Consider the following 19,806-nt stretch of genomic DNA (forward strand, 5'->3'; position numbering starts at 1 on the left):
TATGCTAATGGCAAAACCTAACGAAAAAGCAAAGGCAAAAGCAAGCAAAAAGAGAAACTTTGAACAGAATGTGAAATGGAGGTGCTGCTTTCGGAGGTAGACCGGAGAAAAGCGGTGTTATTTGCAAGTTTGTTCTCCGGAATTAACAACAAAAGAAAAAAAATAGAGTGGGAGAGTTTAGCTGATGCGGTTAACACAGTTGGGTCTGAACATCGCACTGAGTGCATTTAAAAATAGAAATAGTGTGGTTTATATCTGTATAATGTTGCAGTACCCTTAGCAGTCTCAGTGGCGCACCTCGTAAAACGCACGTGATCATGTATTGGCACGTTCGAGCATAAACTATTTGCACATTTATTGAATGGGAATGCTTCTGATTCACGCATGCAAATTCATCTTCAGATAGTGTCTTTATAGCAATGTGCGTGCAGTAGATCGCTCAGATTACACTGGGAAAACAGGCGACTGCTGCACATTGTGCTTTAATGTTTAGCTGGTCAACTGTATGGTATGGAAACCTTACATACCTACTAGATGAACCCGTCTCATACAGCTGCCATTGCAAGGCTCAGACATTTTGTAGAGAGGAATTTAACACAACTGCCTCTAGGAGTCGCCAATGGAAATAAAACAGACACGCACAAAAAATGTGCGTACGCCAGCCAGAAAGCTGCCGTGAAGCTGCGCACATTCCCACGTTCAGTTCATTGTTAGTAAATCCAAACGTGATCGATTCTGAGCGTGAAACCTGGCGTACACAAAGTTTTTGTGCGTACGCAGCGTTGATACACGAGGCCCCAGAAATGGTGGTTTTAGGTCCCCACATAGGCTTCTCTGTCTTTTTCTTTTCAACACTTTTATTGACCTTCTGTCTTCTTTTATTCTGTTATTTTATTCTTTTATAAAGGTATTGAGTTTTAAATATTTAGCATTTAAAAACATTTATTCATTTTCTTGTCAGCTTAGTCCCTTTATAAATCCGGGGTCGCCACAGCAGAATGAACCGCCAACTTATCCAGCAAGTTCTTACGCAGCGAATGCCCTTCCAGCCACAACCCATCTCTGAGAAACATTCACACACACACTACAGACAATTTAGCATACCTAATTCACCTGTACCGCATGTCTTTGGACTGTGGGGGAAACCGGAGAACCCGGAGGAAACCCACGCGAAGACAGGGAGAACATGCAAACTCCACACAGAAACGCCAACTGAGCCGAGGTTCGAACCAGCGACCCAACGACCTTCTTGCTGTGAGGCGACAGCACTACCTACAGCGCCACTGCCTCGCCCCTAAAAACATTTACTTCTGTAAAATAGCATTTTTGACCTCAGATTTACAGTTTTAGCCTACTGTAATCAACAAAAATGTAAAAGGTGAACTACATCAACGCTTTACAGTGGGTTTTCTGATTGTATGCCATTCTTCTATAAAGCTATTGAGGTTAAAAAAATAATATATAACATTTGAGGACAGTCGGTAATATGTAAAACAACATTTTTGATCTTGGATTTATAGTTTACTGTAATAAGCATCAAAAATGTAAAAGGTGTTCATTATATTTGAGAACTACTTGGAACACTTACAGTTGTTTTGTGACTGTAAGTCATTGACCTATAAAGCTATTGAGCTTTAAAACACGATATTTAGCATTTGGTTAAAAAAAATATTCTTATTTAAATTCATTCATTCATTCATTTTCTTTTCGGCTTAATCCCTTTATTAATCTGGGATTGCCACAGCGGAATAAATCGCCAACTTATCCAGCACATGTTTTACACAACGGATGTGCTTCCAGCTGCAACCCATCTCTGGAAAACATTCATACACACTCATTCACACACATGCAATACGGACAATTTAGCCTCCCCAATTCACCTGTACCGCATGTCTTTGAACTGTTGGGGAAGCCTGAGCACCTGGAGGAAACCCACGCGAACGCAGGGAGAACATGCAAACTCCACACAGAAACACCAACTGACCCAGCCGAGGCTCGAACCAGCGACCTTCTTGCTGTGAGGTGACAGCACTACCTACTACGCCACTATGTCGCCTTTCTTATTTACAGTTTATTGTAATAGTATAAAAAATGTAAAAGGTGTGCATTATAGTTAAGGCTTATATTTGTTACTGTAAGTTATTATCCTCAATAGCTATTAAAATGAGAAAAGTGTTTACATCCTGTGTAACTTTAGAGACGGTCCCTAAATATGCCAATATCAAATGTCAAACCATAAACATGCAGTCGACACAACCGCTTTGTTTCTATAGCCAACTTCAAACTATAGGCTATCTGACTGATGCCATAGAGCAGAACACTGTAAGCAATTAATGCATTCATGTGAAGAAGTTAATGGTTCCATCAACATATATTTTGCACTGTGGTCTGCTAATGACTGTTTTAGTGAAGTATTGATTTCACTTAGCAAACCAACAGCTAATGCCTACCATTTGCTATAGGCTACGTCTTTTAAGGAGCAAGACAGAGCTAAATGTGATGTGATCTAACTCACTGTTTATTTTGCCTGGTAAGCAGCTGAGACACAGGCACAAATGAAATTAAGTGTGATTACAACACATGCTTCAATTTTCGAACTTCACCTCTGAGACGGGCACTTCCTGTCAGGACTTCATTTAGAGATTGAGCTTTTCAACCAAACATTGATCTTTTATTTATTTTATTTCACCAATTAATTTTACCTTAAAATTATTTAATTAACTTGAATGTACTGTAAGCATCAAAACATACACACAAAGGTGTTTTTCTTCAACTATGACAGTTTTACTTACACAAAATGGTTATAATATAATGTATTTTTACTTGTCTGTAAAATCAGTGCAACATCATTCATCATCATGGTTTGTGTTCTCTCTAGTGGCCAGATGAGAAACTGCATTCATAAGATTACAGGTCATGTATTGTATTAGTTATATCACATATTATAGTGATACTCGATTAAAAAACTGAAGAGCTGCAAGATAAATCAATTACTGAAAGTAAATGAATTTAGGTTTCAACAAAGGTGGTTTTATTGTTTTAACATTTTCAATCCTTTAAATGCCATGAACCCCTAATGATCAATGACAGTTGAAGACAAAATTATTAAATTGCATCTTTATATATATATATATATATATATATATATATATATATATATATATATATATATATGAAGATTTTTTTAAACATAATATTTTTAATGTCTCTTTTTTAATATTTAATATATTTTTAATTATTTTATCTTTGCTATGATGACAGTAAATAATATTTGACTAGTTATTTTTCAAGACTCTTCTATACAGCTTAAAGTGTCATTTACAGGCTTAATCAAGTTAATTAGGTTAACTAGGCAGGTTAGGGTAATTAAGCAAGGTATTGTATAATGATGGTTTGTTCTGTAAACTCGAAAAAGTTTAATAATTCTTATTTCAACTATATATATATATATATATATATATATATATATATATATATATATATATATATATATATATATATATATATATATATATATATATATATATATATATATCAGCTCTTTTTAGTACTGTATTTATTTATTTACACAATTGTTCTTAAAGAACCGTTTGATAACGCAATACATCATTACGTAAAAAGAATCATTGAATCGCTTTGACCGGTTCTTTCAAACTATTCGAGGAAAAAACGAATCGTGTTATCGCGGAGACGAGTCATCATCACTAAACAGGTCTGAACTAATTAAAAAAAACTTTTTTGACTTCTCACAGAAGCTTAAAATTACCTAATCATAATTATTCGGCTAATAATGACACAAATAACTGTTTATTTATTACTCTCCTGGCGTCCGGTGTCTAATCGATAAGTGAGTGGTGAGAAAATCCAGCAGCTGCAGCTGCGCTCTGATCATTAGAGAGTGCTTCACCTGAGGCGGAAAAACATGTGCCCGACGAACCTCTGTCGGTGCTTTGTTGTTGATAATAACCGGTGACCTTTTCTTAATTTTGATCATTTAGTGTTTCAGAAAATGTGGTACCCTCCAGCTGCCGTTGTTCCTTTCTTCGAGTCACATTCAGTCACATATGAGGATCGCAGTGCCATCGCCAAATGGCACTTCCTTCCCTTTGACCAGCGTGCAGTGAACGAGATGACCGGTGAGTTACACATCGATCCCAAAGCAAAACAGTTCACTGATTCAACAGGTTCGAGTTGTCCATGTGCATTGTAGCCTTTAAAGACATTTCTTGATTTTCTTTTTCTTTTTTTGGCAGACTAGGCGATATCTGTATATCTTTAATGTTTTAATTTAGTTTACATAATGCAAAATGCAAAAATCCTAGAAGGCCAAGCAGATTTTTTACAATTTTCTATTTAAGAATGAATCATCAGATATTATATTTTGAAGAAAAGTGCTCGCGCTACTCAAATTTCTCAGTAATGTTACACACAAACTAATATCCATTCAGCAATGCTCACATGTAAAGTAACGTTATAACGTGTATACAAGTGTTTATTTGCCTCAAAGCCTCGCCGAAAAATGGAAGTCAGACAACGCATATGAGTCATCATGACCAGCAAGGGTTATTAAAGGCGGGCACGCGCATAAATTCCGTAAGACAAAAACGGTCAATTACGCTTAATACTGCATACAAATATTTGGTATTAGACTGTAGTGTTTGTTGTAACCATAAATGCGCACATTTCAGTTAGAAAGTTTGATCAAGATTTTATTATTTTTCTAGTTCTTTACTCTCAGTAGGTGTAATGGATCAGATGTCTCGCACATAAACGTAAAACAGCTTACATTCGCGCTAATATATTTAGTAAGTATTTTTGTAGTCTTTGATATTAGTTTGGGCAAAGTCTTTGGGGGCGTAGAGAGCACGCGGCCTTATGTGCGCATGCGCGCCGCGGTTACGTGCACAACGGACAACACGATAGAAAAGAATCTGTGAAAAAAAACTCGAAGATGATCTAGAAAATTCACGTATTATTTTTTACACTCGTAAGTGTAATTTAACAGAAATTAATCGAGGGTTTGTCTTCATTGTTGTCACACGTGTGGTTAGTTGTCAATATATGATCTTTTTCACTCAGTGTTGCTGAATTTCTTGCACATCTCTCAAGGCTTTCACAATGAAACCCTGTATACCGATGTTAGGAGGAGGTGTATGTTGATGAGGTAAGCATTAAGCACCCGCTACACCGAGTGTTCTCACATTTTATCCGATTATGCTACCAACACTGTATTTGAATAGTTCTGAGGTTGGGATTGGGGTAGGTTAGGTAGATATTGCATATTTTAAATCACATCACTTCACAATAATATATACGCTGTTAAGTTACATTTTGAATGGGAGGTATGAAAATCTGGCAGACAAGATCATTCAATTAGATTAGAATAAATAATTCAGTTGAATGCTGTTTTAACTTTGAACCACTACATTTTGAGTACCATGTTGTTCTGAGGGAGGCAATTGTACATATTACAGGTCACTGTTTGAACTTGTCTTCGCCAATAATTATCTGGAGCTCACAAACCCAAAGTTGCTTGGATGGTTCTTATACTTAACAGCAGAGGACAGGACCTTAATACAAAGTAGGGGCATATAAATTATACATTTCTAATTATTTAAAATATGTGGGTAAAATGAGAGCAATAAAGAAAAATGTTTTCACCTGCACAGACGAAGGAGGGCTTCTGTCTTTTTTAAAGAAACATCCAGAACTTGGAGTAACCAGACAGTATGTTTATGTAAAAGGTGAGTTCAGTTGGTAAAATATTATAAAGACTAAGATATTCAATTTATCTGGTTAACTGTTTGCTTAAATATTATTATTATTATTATTTTTTTAATTTAGCAAAACCCAAAGGAAACTACGTTCCCCCTCCTACAACTATGGCATCAAACGAGTAAGTCGACTCCAGAACTACTATAGTTTTGGTTCAGTTTGTTTTATATGCATTTTAATACACTTTTGTATCCTTCTATTGTCACTCATAGTTGTTTATCAAGCTCGCATTCAGATCTGCTTAGTAGAAAAGATCTGGTTAATATTTATTACTTGTAACACTTTACAATGCATGTAATTAGCAATGTTAATTACATTAGTTAACATAAACTACTTCTAAGTAAATGCTTCTAAACGATTTATTAACCTTTATTAGTGATCGTTTTAACATTTACTAATACTTTAATAACAAAAAGCTGTATCATGTATTTATCGTTGTTTATGGTTGTTAATCTAGGTATTAATATAGTAAAACTTTTAGGGCGTAACCAATCAATTCCATATATATAAGCAATTCCCTGCAAATGTCTACCTTGCCATAAAAATTTGTTTCTGCATATTTGTGTAGGCTTGTATTTTACAGTACTTCAGAAATACTCAAAAATCTCCCTGTCCAATGTTTCTAAACAATAATATTTTATTTACCAAAGTCAAACAAGGTGCAATTTCACATCCATAATAGAGAGGTGTCACATCCATAACAAAGCTTTCTCCTTATAAATGTAAAGTAAAATAAAATCAATAATTTTTGCTCTATAATGAGCCGACTCCTATCCTTTTGATTAACATTGTTTCTTTTGGGTTGTGCAGTTTAATTCACAGAATTTCTACAAAGTATGTTGTATACTGTAAACTCGCTGACTTTTTTTCGTCACATCCATAACGCATGTTTATTTTCCTCATATAAAATCTTAAAAATGTTTATGGATTGAATTTATTTATTTTTTTTCTGATCCCATAACTCTGTGATTGGTAGTTTTGGAAATTGTAAACAAATGTTTCAATACAACGTTAACATACTTTTTGCGTGAATTTTATGTTTTGAGATTTTACTGCAAATAACACATCCATAACAGCAGAGTTTCTCAAATATAATATTAGGGATGTCCCGATCCGATATTGATATCGGAAATTCATCCGATATCAGTCCAAAAAATTATATCGGACTGCGTTAAAAATCTCCGATATAAGCAGTCTGATACTCTTTAAACTCCGTTACAGCTATTCTATCCAGCAGCGTCCAGAGCCAGCGTGCAAAGCCCACGTGATCACAACACTGCTTGCTAGCAAACAAAGTCTCTAAGATTTAACATGCTCTTCACACTAAGTTATGGTGTATTACGATAGAAATCTATTGTGACGGTAGCACACGCTGACGCTACAACAACGGCACATCTCTAACGTTACTGGTTTATTTACTTCACGTCAAGCAATCTTTACATTGTTTTGCATAAGGCCGCTAAGCAACATAAGGCACCGAATGGCGACGTAGCACACATCGTGCGAGCCTCAATTCAGTCCTGGCATATCGTGGTTCATCCAGTGTGATACCTAATTCATCACCAGCGCTGCCCACACATAAGACTTTACCTCAGCGGCCCGGTTCTGTGTGCATGAGAAAAGTCTCCGGCACAGACTCGCGGGCTCTGCTGCTGCAGCAGACCCACAGAGACGCGTTGGACACCTGCTCTGACTTTAGCTTTGAGAAGAGCGCGAGGACACGCGGGAAAAAAGCCTACAATACATTATCTTTTTCCCGGACATGTCCTCTATTTGGGACTTAAAAATGGCATTCAGCCAAGATTTCTAAATCGCCGAACATGTCCCGGATTCTGCTTTCTTTAGCTGTGTTTCTACATTATTTTATACGCAAACTTTCAATCTCAATCTCTCAGCAGCACCAAGATTAGAGAGGGAGCAGATTTGACCTGTCAGTGGTGCACATGGATAGTAGGAGTGAAATAGTGGATTTATTATTCTTTATTTCATTTTTTTTTACTTGAACACTCTGAAAGGAACAGTGTCATGTAAAATGCTAAACATTTTTGTTGTTTTCATTGTCTGTTAAATTAGAATAAGAAATCATTCTGTTGCTGATGGCCATTACAGTTTAAAAGAAAGAATGGTATTACTTTTGGGGCAGAAGGAAAATTTTATTAGAGACATTTCCATGTTTAACTCTTCTTTAAAAAGCCCAGAAAGATAAAGTGCTCTGATAAACAGTGTCAGCTTTGCACATCAGTTTGCTGTTATTTACATTGTCTAATTTTCCCATGTGGGCAGTAGGGTGGAATCTGTGCAAATATGCAAATATAATGAATTTTGATAAATAAAATTATTCTTAAAAGTCACATTATTTCAAGTGCTGTGGAGAAAAGGTGTGTTTCAATCCAGCCTCTGCAAGTATTTTTATGTTAAATATAATATGTGCAATATATAGCCTATTATTATAAAGTTAATGTTTGGGAACATTGATACAGCCATAATCTTCTTATGATACAAACACAGATGAAATAGCTCTGATCATGTAAATGTTTGTACTAACCATACTGCAAATTTTTATCAACTTAACAATAAATTATTTCTGCTGCCCAGTGTGAAACATATTTTTCAGCTCAACTGGATCAAAAATTCATCAAAAAGCTGTGTGTGAAATTGAAATTTTGGACACTGAACCTTTAGCAGTTGTTCAATTAACAGTATTTTTTCTAATGTTCCTGCTCTCAGCTGTTTCTACTCTTTGATGATGGTAAAAAATTAACAACTGAAGTGACCTTTAATTAGCATTTTGCACTTTAAAATTTTATTTTTGTTTATTCAATTAAGATATTTTTCAGGGTCTTAATATTTATTCTTTAATTCTTTTTATATATTCTTATGTAAAAGTTCACATTTATGCAACCAATAGTTAATAAACTGGTTGTTTTTTCCATACTTACTACTGTTGCTGACTTGTTCTCAGTTTGATCTAGCCGTTCATACATTAGACTCAACAAAATAGGTAAAAATAAAGTATTCATAATTTGTGCTGATATCGGATTTATATCGGTATCGTATCGGACTGATGGCTGCAATATCGGTATCGTATCGGAAGTTATAATGTTGTATTGTGACATCCCTATATAATATATGTCGACTAACATTTGACAGAGCGGGTTGCCACCTTATAGTTTTTATAGAGGCTTAGTCAATTTTATTAGTCGCTTGGACACATTTATTTATTTATTTTATTTTATTAAATGCAGAGGATATAATGAAATAAATTAAGCTGTATTGACGGACAGGTCATTAACGAATGTGGAAACACTACATTGTTTTTTTTACGCTGGCCTATCATTCCTTTTTGAACTATTGTCAGATGTAATTTTTATTTATAAAAGGTTATAATACAACTGAATATTTAAAGATTATTGCACCATGGGGACAGCGTGGCCTGGTCCTCATTACAAAACTTGTTAACACTCCATAGAAAATTGGTTAAATTGTTGTTTTTTTTTATTTTATTTTTTATGATTCTTAAAGACATTCACACAGAGAGAGAGATGTTTATATCTATTTAAGTTCCAGGTACCCAACATTTTATGGTTCATCTGGGTGTCAAAACTGTGGGACTAGTTGTCCATTTGGTACCAAGAAGTGCACCCGTTGTGGTGTTCACATTGTGATTTCACAGGACAAAATCAGTGTGTCAGGTAAGACGACATGACTTTAATTAATTCTCAAGCTGCTGCAGTACTGATTATTACTTTCTTGTTCAGAGAATGAAAAACAACTTCAGCTGCTCCCAAACAGCCTAAAAGAAGAGCTAAATGTTTTCCAAACTTCCCAAAGTAATGTTGAAATGCAAAATATCCATTTAGGTTGCACGCAAAGCACCCTAAACACTAGGAGCAAACAGAGAAGCCCTGAAGCGCATCCTCATTTCTACAGTAAAGGAATGTGTTCTCATGCCCAGTGCCTCTCTCAGCTGTGGCAGGAAGTAGAAAGCAGGGAAGATGCCAAACATTTTAAGGACACATCAGCCCAAGCGAGCTTCTGCCTCGATATGGAGCTTGATGTGCAGAGTCAGGTTCAGAGAAATGACAACACCCAAAATAACCAAAATCAATCATATAATCCCACTGAAGAAAATGACCACAATGTGGACCAGGAAACCATGCCAGAATACTACAGTTTTAGTAGCATCAGCTTAGACCACACTGCATGGAGCAATGGCAGCCAGAGTGCAGAGACAGGGTTCAATGATTCAATCACTGCTACCAAAGGCAGTACAGAACTCTCAGATGAACTATCAGAGGCTGCCAACAGCACTGCTGCAAACTCTACCGATTGTTTCTCTTGTGTCAGCAATTCATTTGAGCTGGCTGAAGAGTCAGGAGACTGTCTTGACTCAAGATATGAGCAACAGATAAACAAGAGCAATGTGGGTTCCTCACCAAAATCCAAATCTAGCGCTTCTGTCTATGTGGACCAAATGATAGATGCCTGTGGTGATTTCAGAGCTTTTTTTACATCTACTTGTGCAACAAAGACTGATCAGACCTTCCAGGTGAAAAATGTCGCTACTGACACAGACTTGCCTGCTGTCAGCCATGAAAAAGATACTCAGACCATGCGAATGACCACATCTGATAAGAACACCATTACTGAAGTTTATATGTCAGACTTGGATGTCCTCACTGAGGTAACATATTTTATGTATTACCTTGATTAGATAGTTGGACGTGTGGCCGTTTCAAATGAGCCATGTATAATGTCCTGGTCTTTTACTTATAGGAATTTATAAAGCTAAAAGAGACTGAGAAGGGGTTGAAACAGATGAAGAGCATGAATGCAAGGTAGGTGAAAGTTTTAGCTCAAATAGAGTTGAAAAATTGAGTTCAGAACCTAAAGTCAGGCTGACGTCAATGTCCAACCCAAATATCAAAATCTAATCATGTTACATCTTGACGTTGCATGGACCTTACCACTATGACATGTATCAGACATTGTATTTTGGTCGCTTTCCTACACAACCTAAAACCAACCAGCATCCTAGACATTGCATTTTGGTCACCTGACATCATGACCTAAATCTAACCTAATATTAACATCTTTTAATGTTGTGTGTCTGCTGGGCTTGCTCGGGTAATAACTCCAAATATATGGGTTCCCTGCATTAATAAACATTTTATTCAGTGTTGTATATATGCAAGGAATCAAAATTAACCATATGATTTTGTTAGCTGACATTGCTAGTTTTGTGATGAGCAATTCATTTGTGCACGCCGCTAAGAAAAAAATAGTTTGCCCTTCAAATCTTTATTTAGAATCTGAAAATGCACTTCCTGTTTGTTTTCAGTCGAATTATTAGATTATGTATATCTTTGGTATTGGGCATGGCTAACCTATTTAATCAAATGATAAGGAGGTGGTGTCCGTAAGGTTGTAATAACTCTCTCCAAACACTTTCCCCAATCTTTCTGAATGAACTGACTACATTACTACATACATTTAGCTCGCAGTAGAACAGGTGTGGCTAACCCTGTTCCTGGAGAGCCACCTTCCTGTAGATTTCAGTTGCTACCCATGTCAAGCATGCCTGAACCAATTAATTAGGACCTGAACACCACATGATAATTACAGGCAGGTGTGTTTGATATGGGTTGCAACTGAAATCTGCAGGAAGGTAGATCTCCAGGAACAGGGTTAGCCACCCCTGCAGTAGAAAGAAAAAGTCACGCCCACTACTTTGTCATTTGATATTTAGTTTTTCTAGGAACTGCGTCACAATACAAAAAAATAATAGTCACAGCTTCCGGTTCATCTGGACTTAAACTTTAATCTTGAATTTTGTTATTGTCAGTGTTAAGAACACTGTTAATACAGAATCATTCTTACATACAGCTAACTTACATTGACTTTTTATTCTGTGTTCTGTTTTTCAGTGTGATTTGTATTTTTCTAAACTAATGTAGCAATCTATAGTGTTACTATTATAACTTAAAATTATATATCAATTTACATAGAGATATTGCTGCATAGATATTCTACTTGTATCCAAGGTTCAGAGATAATTTAAAAAGTAAAAATGTTTTCTAGGAGACAACCCTAATTCAACTACTTGTTGGTTTTTATTCCTGTTGGTGACCACTGCAGGAGATTGTGTGGCTGTGACTGTGCCCAGCGAGTAAGAAAAGCAGAGCTAAATCTTCTTGCTCTTCAGTTTGTCATGTGCCAACAGCACTGCTGGAGACGCTACTTCACCTCCCCACTTGGTGAAAGTGCTTATCAGGGGTGAGAAAGTAGCATTTGGTTTAAGGAAAGATTTGTATTATGACAATCTTATCTTTTGAGGTTTTGTTCATTCCTTAGTACCGAGGCACTGCCAGACAGCATAGCAGAAACTCTTAAAACACTACAGAAGGATTACCATGAGATGAGACAACAGATTCTGGCTGGTACTCCTCTGGATGATCTTGCGCCCCTATCAGTAAACTCTGAGAAGATATCTACAGGGACAAATTACAGCCCATCATCGGTATTACAGAATTCACATTGTTGTAAATTTTGAGATTTTGTTATATTTGTGATATAAACAATAATAACAAACTAAACAAATTGGTAATAAGGTCTCATTTCAGGTTCTTGCGGCCCATTTAGACTGTGCAGGAAGGTAGGTGGCCATTATAAGTCTAGAATATCCTGAAAAGTAACGCCATTTACAGAAGTTGTACTTTTTTGATTGATTTTCCTGTAATGAGTTGGGAGAACACTGTTGCCACATTGCACTTTACAGCCAGGACACTGATAGGCCAGAGTAATAATACATATTTAGTTAATTTCTTGCTTTTCAATAAAAAAACATCTAGAAATATCAGCAAAAAGGCGAAAGGTACTGCTTAAAAGGTCTATGTGTGCTGTGTGTCTTTCATGCATGCATGGTGGGTAGAAGGTATACTCTATTCCGCACTGTATTTCAGCCAATATTTTAGAAATAAAAATTGATTGAATGTGTTCTAATAATATTTCTTATAATAATAAATGCTTTTTCATTAAATAATCCTGATGTTCACTATCAGCAAAAATGTTAATTGTTAATTGTTAAATGTTTTTAACCATTTTATTATACTTGTATAACTGATCCATAACTTTAAAAATGATTTTCCCGTTACTCTTTCACCATGCCTCCATTCACATATAAGCATGTAAGAGGCTTTATGTTCCATGTATTAATTTTACGTGCATCAAACAGCTAAATTCATTGTACATTGCAGTTTGCTTTCCCAAATGTATTTATTAAAATAATTAAGAATTCTGTCATTCTTCATAGTACCATTGCGAGTGACCACAAAGTGGATGAAGAACATACAGCGATGAAGGTGCCTCCCAGTGAAGTTTGTCAGGACATTGAAACTGCTCCGGTAGTTTATTCACATACTAATATGAATTGTATTATTGTCATTAAGGGTTGTACCCGAGTCTGTTACATTTAGAATAGTCAGAATTTGTTCTCCATGAATAGGATGAAGCAAAAAATGAATGCAGCAAAAGAGATAAAGCCCTATTCATCCTGCCAAAGCAGACAAGAATTTCTACTGAACCAAAGACTGGTATGAATCTCAGATTGAAGAAAAGGAAATAAACCAAATGTGTTTTGCAGTGCTTTACTTCCATACTATGGTATAGTAGGTGCCAACAAGGATTTGAATGGCAGCGAAGCTTGGTTTGATGCAGAGGAGGAACTTGGGTTTCCAAATCAAGATGGAAACATGGAGAAACCGAATAAAATGAGAGAAACTATGAGGCACAAAATGGAGACAAAAGGTGTAGTAGGTTAACTGAAACTTAAGATCGCCAGTGAATTGCTGATATTTCACAGTCTGTACTTCTGTAATGAGAAAAAGTATCATTGCTGTTGGCTGATTGGTTTAATTGACTAACAAATATTTATTTATTTTTTACAGGGACGGATGAGGATGTGTCAAAGCAAAGCTCCCTCTTGTGCATCACTTGCTTGCCAGGCAATATCACCGAGGTAGGGTCTCAACTTGTGTAAACTTTTCAAATAAGTGAAAGCCTCTAGGAGGCAGCAGACACCACTAAATGAAATGTTTTCTGCAGCATGAAGTACTACTTTGGTTTGAGAAGTACAATCCAACAAATGTCTGCATCTCGGCTTTCAGCAACAATACAAGGTAAGCATTTTCATACAAAAAAACTGCTTATCTCAAACAAGCTCAAAACCTGATTTCAAAGTTTTAATATATTAATCAACACCCCCAGGTTAGGTTGTCTGATATGGGTTTTCAGTGAACATTCTAATCTCACTAAATCTTAACTATAATGGGAAGCCTTTTGAGCAGACAGAACGGTTTTCTTTTTTTTTCAGCTAAAAGATTTTTGCATTTCTTGCCAGACTAGTCTGATTACCCATCTTGTCTAATCCCACTGAACCTGTACAACAACAATCAAGAGTTTAAAGCTCCACACCTACTGAAATAGTTCAAGTTATATTAAAGAGTATCATAAACCATGTTTCTGATCAGTGTTTACTTAGTTTTCAATTATTAATATATATCATAGTAATGTTGAATGTTGTTATACAAGCATTATTATTATCATTAACGAACTGAACTTGTCTGTGCACATGTAGGGCAGCTATTGTTTATCTCAAGAGCTATATTGATGCCAAAGCAGCAGTTGAAGATCTAAATGGACGTTCCCTTCAAGGTCATGCTGTCCAGGTGGTGCATCTCTCTGGGACTGTTTCAGCTGATCTTAAACCAAGTGATCTGTCCCACAGCGCCTCAGAAAGCCATAAAGAAGACACTGCAGGGGATGAACTGAGAACAAAAAATTTAACCTACGGTTCATCACATGGAGTAAGTATGAAGTGGAAGGCAGATGTATTTACATTTACTTTAAATATTATTTAACAATCTGATTCAAATATCCATTTATGTGTGTTTAATATACGTTCCATTTAAAACGTTTGTGTTGAAGAAGGATTAGAGTCAATGTAGATAAAACAAAGTTGCCTTTTTGAATAGCTTTTTGTTAAATTAAGTCGAGTGAATGCAATACTGCTTTGTGCATCTGTTATCGTACACTTCATAAAATAAACACACACACACATATAGGGGAAAAGGGTAAATAGTGCAGGTGCCTTGTTCTTATGGCATGTGGATAAATGTTCTCCATGGTTGGTGGCTGTGCAGTCTTGGTATGGTGGTTCTGGTGCAACACCCTTCTAGTTGCTCAAGTCTAATCGGAAGAGAGTATATTCTCCTTATAGAATATTCTCTCCCTCAGACAAGGCAGTAATGACTACTGACGACATTGATTTGGCTCTATAGAGATGACTTTGGAGTGTAGGTCGCCACATTCTACATCAATAGCATCAACCTAGAAATATCCTTTTATAAGAGAGATGTTAAGGTTGAGAGGAGGCAAGGGGGTAGAGTTTTTGACAGACCTACCTGTCCATACAACATCCTTAAAAAGGCTGTGTGTATTACCATGGGCGAAAAATTGTAACTACATGTCGCAATAATGCATATTGCAAGCTCTGTGATTGGTCGGCTTGGTACCCATGACGAGCGTGGGTGGTGCTGAGAGCCTTGAGACTGATGAAGCAAGTGTTTAATAGTAACGAGTCCTGTGAAATTTTGACATGGAAACTTTTGTTTTGTGCTGGTGGTGGGCCAGGGTGGCCTTCTTTTGGGTGTCGACTTTAGACTGCTGTGGCCTGATCAGCCCATGCCCCCTGGCTGATATCCCAGGTACTTTGCATGTGTTAGCCCTAGGTGACACTGCCTGGGGTTAGCTGTGACTACAGCTTGATGTAACTACAGGAACACCCTCCGCAGGCAGTTAAGATGTTCCTCCCAACACCCCGTGTGGATCATCATGTCATCAAGGTAAGCAGCAGTGTAAGTTTAAGTTATGGGAAGTACGTCCATCATTTGTTGGAAGGTTGCTGGAGCTCCATGCAGAACGAAAGGAAGGACTTAGTAGTGCCAGTTGCTGCCCAGTGTGGTGAATACAGTTTTTTTAGCACCAGGAATGATGGGAACTTGCCAGTATCCTTTTGGTTAAGTCTTGTGTGGAAATTAAACGGCACTATTAGGTTGATCCAGGAGCTCATCCCGCATTGGGTACCCCTCAAAGCTGGATGTTTCATTTAGCTTTCTGAAGTGTAACGAGGGGCCAAAAAGCATGCATGGCTGGTGATGTGAGTTTTAATGACTGTCACCTGTGTGCGCCACCTGTCTCAAGTAGTAGTGGAAGATGGCAGAGAACCAGTCCTGGACCGTTTTGGTTTGCTTTCAGTTTGGCTGTAGTCTCTGTGAGGAGCTCCGTCTTCTGTCTGGGTGTCAGCTGCGCAACCAAGTTAACAATGAGGCAAAAAAAAGGATAAGTAGAGCAGGTGCTCTGTTCTTCTGGCAAGTGAATAAACATTCTCCCTGGGTAAGTGGATGTGCAGTCTTGGGGGTGTCATGGTTCTGGTGCAACACCAATCTATCAGATCAAGTGGATAAGAGAGAGTGTTAGCATGCATAGTAAAGGGAAGCTTGAAGCTCACTTTAGTTTTTATGTCCTCTGCTTTATTCTGTCTCTCTCTGACAAGCCACAGCTGGCGGTGGTCTGCATTGATGAGTTATTTGCAGCTAACGGACTAATGGTTAGAGATTAGAACTTGTGATTGGAAGGTTGCAGGTTTGAGTCCTTGCACAGACCGGGGTTGTTAGTAGGAATGAATAACAAGCACTCCTAACACCTTTAATACTTCTGATTAGGTGATTCCCTTAAGCAAGGCATCACTGCTGCAGCAATGGCACAAATTCTGAGTGTATATATAAAATCTAATTAATTGAGGTGTTTACATAAACTTTTTGAATCTGATTGAGCCAGCAATCCAATTGCACACATATTAGGCACATCTAAAAATAACCACTGGGTGCATTGGAGAAAGGAAACCTCCAGTGAGTAATGTTAATCAGTGATGGGTCGTTCTCGAACGATTTGTTCATTCACACATGTGCACATTTGTGCAGGTGTGGTAGAAATTAGTTTTTCAAGTCTTCTATCGGTTTGAGTCATTGGTTCATCACGTGAAAGACACGTCAATCGTGATCAATTCTAGCCTGAACCAGATTTCATCTGTTTTGAGTAATCACTTTATATGCTGTCACGTGATGAACAAACTACTCAAAAGATGAACTATTCATGGGTCCTTTCTTTAGTTAAGAATATATGAGACTGTCAATGTGATGTGATCTAACAACTTAAATTTGAAGACATGTCACGAAGGTGAGCTGAGCTAATTATAGACAAAAGACCAGGGGCCTCGTGTATCAACGCTGCGTACGCACAAAAACTTTGTGTACGCCAGGTTTCACGCTCAGAATCGCTCACGTTTGGATTTACTAACAATGAACTGAATGTGGGAATGTGCGCAGCTTCACGGCAGCTTTATGGCTGGCGTACGCACATTTTTTGTGCGTGTCTGTTTTATTTCCATTGGCGACTCCTAGAGGCAGTTGTGTTAAATTGCTCTCTACAAAGTGTCTGAGCCTTGCAATGGCAGCTGTATGAGACGGGTTCATCTAGCAGGTATATAAGGTTTCCATACCATACAGTTGACCAGCCAAACATTAAAGCACAATTTGCAGCGGTCGCCTGTTTTCCCAATGTAATCTGAGCGATCTACCGCACGCACATTGCTATAAAGACACTATCTGAAGATGAATTTGCATGCGTGAAACAGAACCATTTCCATTCAATAAATGTGCAAATAAAATATGATGCACAAACTTATTAATGATTCCTACTTGTCTTTCTCGTGATAAATAGTTGGCAATCTGATATGTAGCGGCGGAAAAAAGAAAGAGTTCATCTGATGCTGGATTCGAACCGAGTTCATGCTCGAACGTGTCAAAACATGTTGACATGCATTTTACGTGCTACGCCACTGACACTGTTAAGGGTACTGCAACATTTTACAGCTATAAATCACACTATTTCTTTCTTTAATTCACTCAGTGCGATGTTCAGACCCAACTGTGTTAACCGCATCAGCTAAACTCTCCCACTCTATTTTTTTCTTTTGTTGTTAATTCCGGAGAACAAACTTGCAAATAACACCGTGTTTCTCCGGTCTACCTCCGATAGCAGCACCTCCAATTCACATTCTGTTCAAAGTTTCTCTTTTTGCTTGCTTTTGCCATTGCTTTTTCGTTGGGTTTTGCCAAAGTAGAGTCATTGGCATATTCATACGGGGGAGGAGGCAGGGAGAGGTTTTGTACTCGTGCATGTTGCGCTCAGTTGCACGTTCATTCAGATGTACAAAAGAATATTTACATATCATACATCTGATTTTTTTTCTGCGTACGCACATTTACATCTTTGTGTGTACGCAATGTTTTAGTATGATTTCCACGCAAGTCTTCGTACATGAGGCCCCTGGTTAGCAATTATTGATTGTGTTTTCTCTTTCTTACAGCATTCTTGTTATGTTATGTTATGTGCTTGTTTGTAGTGTGATCAATGTTTAGGCTTGTTGTAGATGTTTTTAGAAGCTACTCTTAACATTTTATTGAACAAAATGACTCAAAGATTTGTTCTGTAAAATGATCTGAACTCTCCATCACTAATGTTAATAGCAGTTTATTTTCTAATACACTATGTATTTGACAAGTCAAACCCTGTCTGAGCCAAATGACTAATCCAAGCAGAGCAGGTTCATGTAAAGAAAAGTCTCTTTAAATTGCTCATTTGAGACTGAGATAATGGACATGATTTTTGACTTCGGGTTTATGTAGATTTGTTGTGCAATATCCTGCCTAAAATTCATGTTTATACGGTTATAAACACTTTGTTTTGTTTGGTGCCACAGCCAGTAACTTGTCAAATGTGACATTTGTGCTTGTTCAATTTTAACACTGATAAATAAATTTTCTCTTTTTTATTTTATTTTATTTATTTTTTTATTTTACATTTTTAATTTTTATATTCCAAAGCCTTAATGTCATGTGTATGTTTTAAATCAGGGGCCGCGCTGCAGTCTGGAAAGGTTGACCAACGTGTGCAACTCGCCCACAGCCTCTGGAACATGTGTGCCACAGCACTACGCCACCATGGGAAGCTTCGACACAATCATGGCCCGGCTGTCAGAGCGCCACCCAAACGTTGCCCGGCAGAGGATCGTAGATGCCCTGCTGGAATTGCGGGCCAAGCATCAGGGCTTCCTCAGTGGTCTTCCGTTGAGATCTATTGTAGATATGACCTCTGAGCTTCTCACACAGACCTCCAGTTCCGCTCGTGTTTGAGTTTGTGGTATTTTAAGCAAGTTAAAGGGATAGTTCACCCAAAAATTTACATTTTGTTTTTAATTGTTTCTAAATTGAGGTATTTTGAAGAATTCTGGAAACCAGTAGCCAATGATTGGGTAGGAAAAATATTATGGAAGTTGATGGCTACTGGTTTCCAACATTCTTCCTTTGTTTGTTCCTTTGGCCTTGTAAATAGTTCCCTCGCCAGTTATATTTTTGCAGGTAACTTTAGTGCTACGTTCAACCATTTCGTTGTAGTTCTTGTTCATGACACTTCCTTCACAGAGTGAACTCTGACCTTAGGCAATGTTGGAATTAATGAGAAAGTTGTTACATTTATTTCAGATTTCCAACTTTGATATAACAGCATTTTTGAGTTACCCTTGTGTTTCCTAAATAAAACTGTTTTCTTGTGCTTTCTGTAGAGGAGGGAACTGCTTTTTTTATCATTGTAGTCCGCTCAGGTAAAACCAGAATGGGCTTCTTGATAACGGCACAGCTCTGTAAAACAGGTGGTGATGTAATCAGTGAAGGTCACATGACTGATGAATCCATCCCCACGAACATCAAGTCAGATCTTAAAGTACTAAAGTTTTAATATTCTACTGACTTGTCGAAAATATTTATACAATACTTGAAATTAAATTACAAAACATTAAAATTAACTATTTTTTTAATATGATATTCAGTTTGTGTGTATATATGTGCTTAATAT

The 19,806-nt window shown here is 37.2% G+C and overlaps 1 protein-coding gene across 51 annotated transcripts; it reads left to right on the forward strand.

Annotated features, from left to right (window-relative positions):
• Positions 1–3,642: 3,642 nt before the first annotated feature.
• Positions 3,643–19,515, forward strand: rbm44 (RNA binding motif protein 44). Of its 51 annotated transcripts, none has more exons than XM_073912107.1 (19): positions 3,643–3,854; positions 3,999–4,136; positions 5,080–5,164; positions 5,475–5,581; positions 5,670–5,744; positions 5,845–5,896; positions 9,337–9,467; positions 9,534–10,459; positions 10,552–10,613; positions 11,914–12,051; positions 12,130–12,295; positions 12,399–12,430; positions 13,088–13,178; positions 13,280–13,367; positions 13,444–13,581; positions 13,722–13,792; positions 13,879–13,952; positions 14,411–14,639; positions 18,810–19,515. In XM_073912107.1, exons 2-19 carry the CDS (start codon positions 4,010–4,012, stop codon positions 19,086–19,088), a joined length of 2,871 nt encoding a protein of 956 aa, XP_073768208.1. In that variant the 5' UTR covers positions 3,643–3,854; positions 3,999–4,009; the 3' UTR covers positions 19,089–19,515. The 51 variants fall into 51 exon arrangements, with proteins under 51 accessions (XP_073768208.1, XP_073768202.1, XP_073768203.1 ...); XM_073912101.1 differs by having other exon boundaries at positions 3,643–3,847; positions 12,387–12,430; XM_073912102.1 differs by having other exon boundaries at positions 3,643–3,847; positions 12,387–12,430; positions 13,447–13,581.
• Positions 19,516–19,806: the final 291 nt, after the last annotated feature.

This window comes from Danio rerio, chromosome 9 (genome assembly GCF_049306965.1).
Source record: "Danio rerio strain Tuebingen ecotype United States chromosome 9, GRCz12tu, whole genome shotgun sequence".
Taxonomy (NCBI): Eukaryota; Metazoa; Chordata; class Actinopteri; order Cypriniformes; family Danionidae; genus Danio; species Danio rerio.